The sequence below is a fragment of the Aulostomus chinensis genome, chromosome 18, assembly GCF_037954235.1.
Source record: "Aulostomus chinensis isolate RoL2024-O1b breed Wild chromosome 18, RoL_Achi_v1.0, whole genome shotgun sequence".
Classification (NCBI taxonomy): domain Eukaryota; kingdom Metazoa; phylum Chordata; class Actinopteri; order Syngnathiformes; family Aulostomidae; genus Aulostomus; species Aulostomus chinensis.
In genome coordinates, this window is record NC_141337.1 from 17530601 (window position 1) to 17542025 (window position 11425).

The 11425-nt window shown below is 42.2% G+C and overlaps 1 protein-coding gene across 1 annotated transcript; it reads left to right on the forward strand.

Moving 5' to 3' along the window:
• Positions 1–1104: 1104 nt before the first annotated feature.
• On the forward strand, positions 1105–7605 carry tob2 (transducer of ERBB2, 2). Its single transcript, XM_086185284.1, has 2 exons — positions 1105–1353; positions 4268–7605. The coding sequence occupies exon 2, from the start codon at positions 4490–4492 to the stop codon at positions 5702–5704; it is 1215 nt and encodes a 404-aa protein (XP_086041410.1). The 5' UTR covers positions 1105–1353; positions 4268–4489; the 3' UTR covers positions 5705–7605.
• The last annotated feature ends 3820 nt before the right edge of the window (positions 7606–11425 follow it).

Here is an 11425-nt window from a genome sequence, read left to right on the forward strand (position 1 = left end):
GGCATAAATGCTCACATACAGCCATGATAGATTTTCATATAGGATTTTAATGACAGCCAAATAATTATATAAATATAAATAATAAAAATATTGAAGTTAGCCAATTCTGAAAATATTCTCTACCTTAAATACTTTGCACAGACTGAAAAAGTATGTTTTTTTAAACTTTTGTGTCAGTGATAACATATCAGCCTTAAATTCCCATCTATCTTAAGACTCAATGATCATTCAGTCCAAAGTTTGCATAAAAGAATTCAGAACCCTGTTTTTATTTTAAATTACTGAACTGATAACAGTGATCATGATAGACTGCTGCTTTACTAATAATGATGTTAAACCTATTCTGAGATGTCTTGCACAAAATGCTTCCTAGTCTAAAATCTGGTGTTGTGTGTGTTTTAAATCATAATTTTCCAATATTGATTTGTAAAATAATTGGGCTTATAATCAATCAAACGAACAGGATAGTTATAAGGATAATTTCCTTATAGAAATGTGTGACTGTATTATAAAGCCCTGAGTAAAAACATAGTCAAAGCATCGAAACCACGTAGAATTATTTAATACAACAGTAGCAGTATAATTATTAAATCATAAGGACCTCATTTCCCACAAGCCTTTGGTAAAAGTCAGTTGCTTCTGCTGCTGAATGGATGCAGCAGCCCAATAATTTGTGGGTCCTCCCCCTTCTCAGCCAATAGAGACTCTGTTGCCATCACCGCTTATATTTTTAGCAAACTGTTCAGCACCATATGGAACTACAAATATCCCTCCGCATGATAAGCTAGTGTCCACTGGGTAAACGCGTATATTCTATAAATTATTAAAACATCATTTGGTTTGGGCTCCGTTCGGAAGATGATTTTAATTGTCGTTATAATAACAGTTTTCCTGAAAAATGAGGCGTGGCATGTTCCTTTTTACATTTGTTTTGAAAAAGCGTATGGACTAATGTTAGCATAGATGAATCTAGTTCATTGGAGGCTGTCAGTGGTTTGCTGCGAGGACAAAAATCGCTCAAATAATTTGTAAAACATTTGAATCACTGGCCATTATAATACACAGAAAGTAGTTCCTGTCGTCACGGGGGTGTGGGCGACTCACACTGTATAAATACGCCGGGTTGACAAACATTAAAGTTTCTTTGGATCCTCCATGCGAGCTGTCAGCTGACGATGAACCCTCTGGCTGTCTGAAAAATAAGGTTGCATTTTAAAACAATAATCATGCTAAGGTGAAGAAATATCTACTGGTCATATTCTTAACACCGAGGACTCGTTATTTTTGCCTGGAAAACCGAGACAGCACTGGAGAATTAACGTAGAATGTGGAAGTCAAGCTAAGGCATCACAGGTAAGAAAATAACAGTTAGCATGAAAATGGTGTACTGCGTTTTAATGTCAGTGTCGTACTGTTAGTCCATTCACATTGTCTCTCGGTTGTCCATCCAAATGTGCTGAAAAAAATGAAGGATATGACTGGATCGACCGTTGAAGATTCAATCTTGTTTTTGTCCTCTCCCGTTTGTATTAGCTTATATATTAACTGAAGTGGAGACCCTCTCAGAGCTCGTGCCTCTATCATGTTTATGACGAGGAGGGACTCTCCTCGACATTCCTCGGTCCACATACATTCGATTAGCTTTTCACCTCTTAATTAGCGTCATAATTTAATTTACAGCTACAGTTTGACATTCAGTAGCATGTCAGCTAAACCGGTCTCCTTTCTGCTCCACTGCCTTTTGACTGACATATGCTGTAATCCCCCAGGTAGATCCCGTTACCTTGTTGTCTGTTTCCATCCTGGCATACCTGGATGGTATTATCTCAATGCTACTCCCTTTTTTTTTTTTTACCCCCATTTCTGTCATATAGATGTGCATAATTTTTACAGTTCCTTCTGTGAATAATGTTGTATTGGGATGCAGCTCTCAGTTACACTACAGGAAAATAGCGATAAAAAACTTGGAAAGTATTTATTTTCATTCAGGCCTGCTTATTTTGATCTCAGCGCCACATATTTGAAGCTCCATATAAACAAAAATAGCCCCGTAAATCCTGCAGTTGTTCTGACCCAACAATAGGCCTCTAGAAACAAATCCAGCCCCTTTTAAGATGAGTACCACGTCGGCAGGTGAACAATACAAATACGGTGCATGTTTATTATTCAAATTCCAAGCCGTGGGTGATCATTGAGAGCATTTACTGCACCTTTGAAGCAACACGCCTGCACATTTTGGCCATCCCACTAATGTCATTGAATGACATTGGATCTCTAGAGTTATAATGTCCTTTTTATAATGAAATGCAGCAGATGGTAGCTCAGCTGTGTGGAGGTTTTTGAGACAAAGCTGTTGCTGTTCAAGGAAGGCTGCATCCTCTTTAGGTCACCATGAAACTCAGGTAGTGGTGGAGAGGAATCTGGGAAAAAACATGATGCAAAATAGAGCCCTATTTATAGCCTGTTCTAACCAACCCCCCATCCTCAATGTCACCTTATTCATGTGAGAAGAAAATGAAAATCTTGAACTATAACTCCCAAATCCTTGCATCCAGCCTGCCACAGGAGCTTTATCTGCGGCTACAACATAATTGTCTTTTAATCAGAGGCGTCTTTCAAATCTTAGCTGCCGAATCCCCATCTGGCAGAGAAGTGAATGTGAGTGGATTGTTTGTGTATGTGCATGAGGGGGAGGGGGTGATCATGTGCGCTGCATGGTGGGAAATGGTGTTCAGTGGACTGTCCTGCCATTTTGCAATCGCTCCTCACATGTGTCTTATGATGTTTTCTGCTGTTAATGTGTCATCCAGTTGGCATGTCGATGAATGGACTCTGAGTGTTCTGAAGCATTAAGCAGGAGGCACTCCATGGGATCGGATTCAGATTATAAAGGATTTATGAAGCCCACAATGCAGCATCTGTTACGTCCATCAGTACATCCTGTACTTTATAAAACCAAAATATAGAAGAGCACACTCATAAATGCTGGATGTTTCGTTTCACTCCTAAAGGCATCACGCAAGGCTTGAAAATCACTTTTCCCAGGATGCTAGGTTCCATTTTAAACAGGTTTGAAGTCTTTTACAGTGAATGAGACTGTCACGTTTCTTATTGAAGTCAGTATTATGCCTCAGAGGTCCGAATGGAATCAGTGTGTATATTGTTGGGTGGGTGACACTTGCAGTTGTCATTGTAGAAGTGTGTTTTTCCTGCTTTTATTAGGTTCAGGACCTCTATGGAGGCTGGAGCGTGTAAGTGGAATTATATGTATCATAATAATTTGCCTATACATTTACTAATTTTTCCGTAAGGTAAAATTGGCACGTCATTTTTAGTGTCTGTTCTTGGCCTACAGAGGAAATAAATACAATTTGGAAATAAATAAGTGTTTTTTTTTATTTATGAATTATTGGGATTTCGTTGGCTTAAAAAAACATGTTTAAAACAGTTCTTGTACAAATAGTATCAAGATCATTAAACATTGGATAAATAAGCAGAAAAATATGAATGAACCTATTTTGCATTCTGGTTATTTGGTCTTGAGAAAGTGCCTGCCTTTGTAGTTCTTCTTTACTGTGATTTTTCAGTGGTTTGTTTTTCAACACTTCTGAGTTTAAAAAAAAAATTAGCAACAGAAAATTGATAGTTTTACTTAACACAGAATCAAAGGAAAATGGAAATAAACATAGATAATACTTGTTTAACAATAGATGAGGGTTATGTAGATGTAAAATTTGTCAGGATTTTTTAAATATTTTTCCAAAACAAAAATATAACAGACTATTTTTGCAACATTTTACATTATCATACATTAGTAAGAGCCCTGCAAACACATCCTGAACCCAAAAATACATTTAGTTCAGTCATCAAATACTCAACAATATGGATTTGGATTGGAGAATTAGAATTTGAGAAACCAAGATTCCAATGAAAGTACAAACTTGTAACATGGGTTAGATGTTTAATCTAAATTCAGGGAAAAAGATGGTTAAATAGTAAAATAACCTAGAAGGCTATGGTATTGACGAGGAGGATTTGTAGCCTTATACATCATGGATAATATGATCATGTATAAAATAACTGATTTGTATGGCTGATCTATTCATTTTCGTGACACACTCCAGCCACCATACAAGTTATTTTTCTGTAACGTTTGAATTAATGTTGACTGTCTCCACCCCATGATCTTTTCATCCTTCGCCCCTTAGATCTTCCTGCTTTTGTTTCAAGGTAAAATGACTGCTTTGTTCTTTCTTCTACTTTACAGTTGGGACCTGAAACAATCCGAGACACTTGAGACGACAGCAAACAGCCTGCAACCTGCTGCCCCTGCCTTCAAGGTGCCTTTTTAACATGGTGACAATAAACAAATCGGACACTTTACAGTAAGCCAGAGGAAAAATAAACCCTTGTCACAGTTTTATCGCCTCACTTTAACGCCACCATCTTTAACGTTGCGCTCCCAAGACGGCGCTGAGCCGGTGCAGCCATGCATCTCGAAGTCAAGGTTGCTCTCAACTTTATCGTGTCCTACCTGTATAACAAGCTGCCTCGCCGTCGAGCTGACCTGTTCGGAGAGGAGCTTGAGAGGATACTGGTATCTCGTTTTGAGGGTCACTGGTACCCTGAAGCCCCACTCCGGGGTTCTGCCTTCCGCTGCATTCACCTTGGAGCACCGAGGGACCCCGTAGTGGAGTTGGCTGCCAAGAGAAGCGGACTGGACACAGAGGAAGTGCGTGCAAATGTTCCTGCGGAGCTCAGTGTGTGGATCGACCCTTATGAGGTGTCCTACCAGATTGGAGAGAAGGGGGCGGTGAAGGTACTCTACCTTGAGGACCCTCCAGGCCTTGGCTGTGATGGTGAGAGGGTTGAGGGGGTGATGAGAGAGGTTAAAGGAGATACAGAGGCAGATGAGGCTAAGAATCTGGGCTTCAATCCAGATGCTCAGGTGTTTGTGCCGATTGGGAGCCAGGCATCTCCTGCCCTCATGCCGTCACTCTCGAGCTCCCCCACACCTCTATCTGGGCAGTCCTGCCCCGGGCTCTTCAGTTACCCCAGCTCCAGCACACCCACTGACCCTGCAGCCCACTCTTCCAATACCTCTACTCCTTCTCCTCCCAGCGGGCTGCCCTATCTCTCCACCCAACCGCCACCCTCCGCTCTTCCAACTGCCCGTCCTCAACCTATCACCTTCACCACGGCCAGCTTTGCTGCCACTAAATTTGGCTCCACCAAGATGAAGAAGTGCAGTGGGGCTGGGTCAGCGGGTAGTTCTGGGGTCACAGTCGGTGTGCCGCCTGCCCAGAGGATGCTCTCCCGCTCTCCTACCACCATATTGGCTCCAGAGCTGCTGAAGCACAAGCCGCTGTCTCTGTCCTTGCATTCCCTTGGAGGTCCCATCCCCAGCCAGCTCTCTCCCAACGCCAAAGAGTTTGTCTACCCAGGATCCCCAGGCCCCCTTTACTTCGACGCTGACACCCAGCCCATGCAACCTCATGCCAGCCCATTCCAGCCCCCCCACTCTGTCAACACCCATCCAACCTTTGACCCCTTCTCCAGCCCTCCTCCAGCCCAGAGTGTGGGCATCATTGGCAGCAACGGAGGAATCTCCTACATGGAAAAGCCACCATTTGTTGAGGGTTTAGGAAGCTACAATCTGCAATACCCAAGCCAGTCCTTCCAGCCTGTGGTGCTGGCTAACTAAGCCTTTGTTTCTAACAAGAATTGTCATTGGAGGAGTTGGGTATTGGACAGAGATGCTCCGAATATTTTCAGTTTTTCTAACAAATTGTTCTAATACTAATGCAAGTTAAGATTAGTTTTATTACGGAGATTTAAAAATACCACATCCGCTGAATATTTCATGTGTGTTTCGGTTTTGTCCACTGCAGTTACTCGCCATATTTTGTGTTTGCTTAGAAGACGAGTGGGTTGGGGTCAAGTTCCTCTCTACCTTGAGTCATTGCCAATCCCTCAGATTCATTATTCATTGAATGTTAATGTGAGACTTTTTGTTTCTTGTAGTATAGCTCCATTTTGCACTGCACTGTCATGCTGTGAAAAAGGACCTCGCCAAGTCCTGCAGGGGACGACGGCTGCAGAAAGCTCAGCACTTTGCTCTGCAATCTGCTCTTCCTTCTTGCCACAAATACATTCGGGGGGGCTCGTGTGTGTGCGTGCGTGCGTGCGTGCGTGCGTGCGTGCGTGCGTGCGTGTGTGTGGTTGTTGTTGTTGTTTTGCTATGGATCAGCATGATCTGTAGTGTCATTGTATGGTAGGCCCTTGAAATGCACATGCATGGTTCCGCCCTCCTGTAAAGCAGAATGTGTACATGAGGTGTGTGTAAATGAGCAGCAGAGGGGAGCTGAAAGGGAACATCGGGGCGTTGAGGGAGCGATGGAGTGGAACGTATTGGACCTGTCAGGGGAAATTGCAGCTGCGAAGGTCGGGGAAACCTTGCTGAAACACAAATGACGCTTTGCATTCGAACACGGCAGCCATGTTATTGATACCTCAGTTGCTATTATTGTTTCATACAAATGCACATAAAGCCATGTGCATAGACATAATAGCACTTATTGTGTGAGGTGACAGGCAAGAGAAAGGCCGTGGTGCTGGTGGGGGGAGTGCAGCAGTTAAGCAGTAGGGATTGTGATAAATGGCTTAGCATGACTTTGACTATGTCGGAGTGGTTTTCCTCTGCTGAAGGCTTGTGTTGCCTCGCTCGTGTCCAGGCGACACTTTAAACCCTGAGCACGTTTGCAGTGAGCTTAAACGGTATTGAAGCTAAAGGCTCACACCACCACCACCACCACTACCACCACCCCCACCCCCTTGAAATTCTTCACTGATCTCCGGCTGTTACAAAGAGACGGCAGATACAGTGCGGCTCGCAGTCCCCATGATGCGGACACAGATGAATGTTCTTTATGGATGTGTGGCTTTAGTTTGTCAAGTCTTTGGAAGTTTTCTGTTTTCTTACACATTAGAGAGCAGTGACACCCCACACACAAACACACCAAATCATTCATTTGAGGTGTCCGGCACTTTATTACTAGGCTCCTGCAGACAGCAGAGGTTCGCGTCCTCCCATCGTTCCCATGGCATATTCAATTCAGCCGTCAGTAGAGATTTAAAGAGAAGCAAAACAACTGGTCCTGTCTGCGTATTTGAATGTTTAGTTGTGCATACATCCATCGGTGTTTTTGACTTCGGTGACCCACAGCCCCTGTCCACGCTGGTGTTGCGGTGTGACAGCTGGTTTATATGCATGCAAATTTTCTTTCTTTCCTTTTTTTTCTTTCCCAAAGGGATGGGTGAAGACTAGCTACACATCTCTGTAAATGCTAGGAATGTGAGGGAAATATGCAGTTCAAGTTTATGTTTATAATTTATTTCCAACGTTTCTATTTTTTGTGGTCCTTTTTTTTTTTTTTTTGCAAACGTCACTTAACATTTGTAAAGAAATTACAGGAATATGTATATAGAAAGTTCTTATGTTCAGATTCTTGGTTTAGTTTCTTACATTGCTGAAGTTATTTTTTCAGAAAATAACATGAATATATGCAAACTTGAGACAAAAATAAAGATGTACAGAGTAAAGTATTGAATGTGTATTGTACCCTGTACAGCATTTGTCTAATAAGACGGGTAAATGTATTCATTCTTCAAGTTGGATTTGGAGTTTAAAGAAATGAATGTTTACAGTGGGTTTGTGTTGGAAAAGAAGGCTGATTATCACTTTTTCTGCGCTCCCGGGGCAGTCATAGGCAGTACTTTTAAACCAAAAATCTCACTTTTTCACATTTAATGAGTGTATCCTCCTATTTTGTTGAATCAAAAAAAAAAAAGTGTTTTTCCTAAATGTATACCACTAATTTTTCTCTCCTCTAAATAACAAAACAACTAAAGGAACAGGCCAACTTTTTGGGGAAAACGTTTATTGTGCATCCTCAGAACCAGATAAGAAGATGGATACCCTTCGCTACTCTGTGTGCACATTCGGGATCTGAGACCTGCTGACTGTTGGTTAGCTGAGCACAGTTAAGGGTAGTGGATGGTAAGTGTTGGTATACTGAAGTTATCAGATCCAGTCTGTTGGATGTGCAAGAGCAGTCTCCCTACAAATATTTTATTGGAAGACGTTTTGTGATGCTGCATCAAATCAGAAGGGAATTTGATTACTTTTGATGGAGGTAAGCTAACACTTGCCACTCACTACCATTCGTTGTGCTAAACTATGTAGTGGCTAGTCAGTCTCTGGGAGTTTTAGCTTCTCCACACGCGCGCGCACACACACACACACACACACAGATGGGCATCTGTCTTATTGCCTGGCACCAGGGAGGGTGGAGAATAAGAGTATTAACCAAAAAGTTGGTGTTTTCCTTTTAAATTGCTCACTACCTTCTGTTTTTATCTGAATACTACCAATGTAGCTTAACCCCAATCTGTCATTCCAAATGTCCCTATTAAATTTGACCGTACCTCCCCTTGTTGTCATCCCCTCCCCATCAGCCCGGTCCATCTGATAAAATAGCCATATCCCCGACAGTCTTTACGCACTCTTCTGTGCAATGCAACGCCATATTTTAAATTACCCTGAACGATTCAAGGGGTTTCTACCTCTCATTGCCCTGGAAAAAAAAAATCCAGTGTTCTGTCTCCTTTAATAGGCAGACAGTGTTACAGCAGGTTTGGAAGGATGAAGGACATGAATGTGCCGTGAATGTGATCTGCAGTTAGTTAACCCTGGTTGAGATGGCCTGCGGGGAAACAAATGTGGAAACCGCTTCTTTAACTGTGTGCTTATTTTAAATCCCCCCCCCTTTTTTTTCTCTCTTTCCTCTGTATTTGTCAGATTCAGTGTAAACGAGGTGTGTCTAAATTTCTCCTGCGTACAAATCTGGCTCTGGAGGTCTGAGGATGTCAACTTCCAAACATACTACAGTGTTTGAAACGCACCACAAACTAAACGCAGGCTACTCTACAATCAGGGTTGAGAATTGATGAAGTCAAAAAAATTTTGTATTCTGATGTCCTTTTGCTTATATCGATGTGTGCATTTTATTTTGCACTTTGGAATATTTCATTGTCATAAAAAAAGTTTATTTTCTATGTAAAATTTAACATTTAAGAGTAAAATATATAAAAGTTCAAAACGATGTACTATATAGTGCTTTCTTTCTTGCCTGTATTTTATTATTTTTCCTATTTTGTATCGGATCTGTACACCCTGTAGATGGATAATGAATCTTTCACTACTGAGATGCAATGACCTGTTTTCTGTGCTGCCCCTCAGGAATGGGGGAGTTACTACTGCGGTTTCTTATTGTATCAGATTCTTTTTTAAGTTTGTAATAAAACAGATTGGCAACAATAAGCATGGAAAATAAACTAATTGTGTCATCCTTATTTATGGGTATGCAGGGCAATAAATGAGGCTGAAGAGAGATTCGTTGATGCAGGGTTTCAGGGGCTGGAGCATGGCAGTTGGCATCACCATGGGTTCGCTAACCTATCCATCCATTTTCTACCTCTTATCTATGTTAAGGGTCATGGGGGGGGTGGAGCCTATCCCAGCAGCCTTCAGGTGAGAGGTGGGGTTCATCCTGGACAGGTCGCCAGTCCATCACAGGACCAACACATAGAGACAGACAACCATTCACACTCACAGTCACACCTACAGTCAATTTAGAGTATCAATCAGCCTCGTCCTCTCTTGATGTCTTTGGACTGTGGGAGGAAGCTGGAGTACCAGAGAGAACCCACACAGGAACAGGGAGAACATGGAGACAGAAAGATCCCATGCGGGGCTCGAACCCGGAACCTTCTTGCTGTGAGGCGACAAGTTTTAGCTTTAAATTAACCGTGCCGCCATTCTCTTACCCAAAAACCATAAAGATTTTTACATTGGATTTTGGTCATTGCTTGGAATAAATTGTCAAACAGTTTTTATGAGATTCACACATTTTGTTTTGAAAGAAAGTCAAGTATATCTAACTTTGGACACCTTTAGGACACAGAAAAATTTAAGAAATTTTATTCAGTGGAGGAAAATGTTAAGAAGTCCAAAGCTCATTAATCATAAATTAACACAGGACAATATTTTTGGACTTATTCTCCTGCCTCCATTTATCAGCTGAAGTATGTATTGTATTTGTTTGGAACCATCAGTCAAAGGTGATCCGTAATGGAGGCAACGTACAGCTTAATGATAAATTTCATTGCCCAAAATGAGGGAGCAGTGATGGACATCAATGTGCTGATGTACTGAAGCATCACTGGGACATTTTATTTTACTCCAAGTATATTTCTGTTGATTAAGTTCTCTATATCAACACATATAGGACAACATACACAGATACCAATGGGCTGATACCGCCCACACTGATGTATCAGCTGGGTACTGAAACAATGGCAATAATAGAGTGTGATACTTAGATAAGACTTCTGACCGCTTGATACTGGTGTGTGCCACACTGTATTACATGTAAGGGAAAGGTGGTGTTTTTAGCAAATAATTGAGTAAAAACTGTATTTTATTTTTAGTCTTAACATGAACATCCCTGTTGAGGGATTAATAAAGTTTATATATGAACTGCAGATGCTGTGAAAAGCTTCAGATGAATCCAATTATCCCAGTAAACAAATCCAAGTGATGTTTGATCAATTATTCAAAGATAGATTTCTCCACTGGTGAGGAGCCAGACTCCTCTCCACCACCCACCTCTGCTGGACACGTCCCAACCAGCACATATTACCTTACATTTCATCACCCAGCTCGCCGTCCTGTGCTGATGTCTCTGGCAGGCACAGTAAGCTGCGAGGTTGGCTGGCTCCTGGGAGCCAAACACAGGGCGGTGCGTTCTGTAGTAACATGTAGTAACATTAACATGCATGGCCGCGTCCTCCTTGGCTCTCCTCTTCATCACACACTCACCGCATCCCTCCCTCCCTCCCTCCGCTCTCGAACTGCATCCCTGCTCTCCTCCATCATCCATCCTTTTGCCATCTTGTTCAACCGACCTCAGCATTTCCTCTCCTTTCCATCCTTCTTTTCACCTGCTTCTTTCTTCTCTTCATCCTCCCTCATGATTCCCAGACCCCCTCCCTTGTACCCTCTTCTCACACACACACACACACACATCAGGTCTTTGAGGCTGCTGATGTTATGCAACACTGCTCCCCTGTGTGTGGATGTGATCATTATGCAACATCTCCTACTCTTCTGGAATACTGATGAGCGGCACGGGAAAAAAACAACACTGCATCTGAAAGAAAAACACCTTCTTTTTACTCACTCACACAAACACGAGGACGAAGATGAAGATTGTTCTAGCGTGCTGCATCAGTGAAGCTCCCGTTGGAGCTGCCGCAGCTGCTCGATGACTCAGGCAAGGTCAAACAGAGCCCACGTGTCATT

Excerpts from the sequence above, each read along its gene's own strand:
- tob2 (XM_086185284.1), top strand. The coding sequence starts at position 4,490 with ATGCATCTCGAAGTCAAGGTTGCTCTCAACTTTATCGTGTCCTACCTG.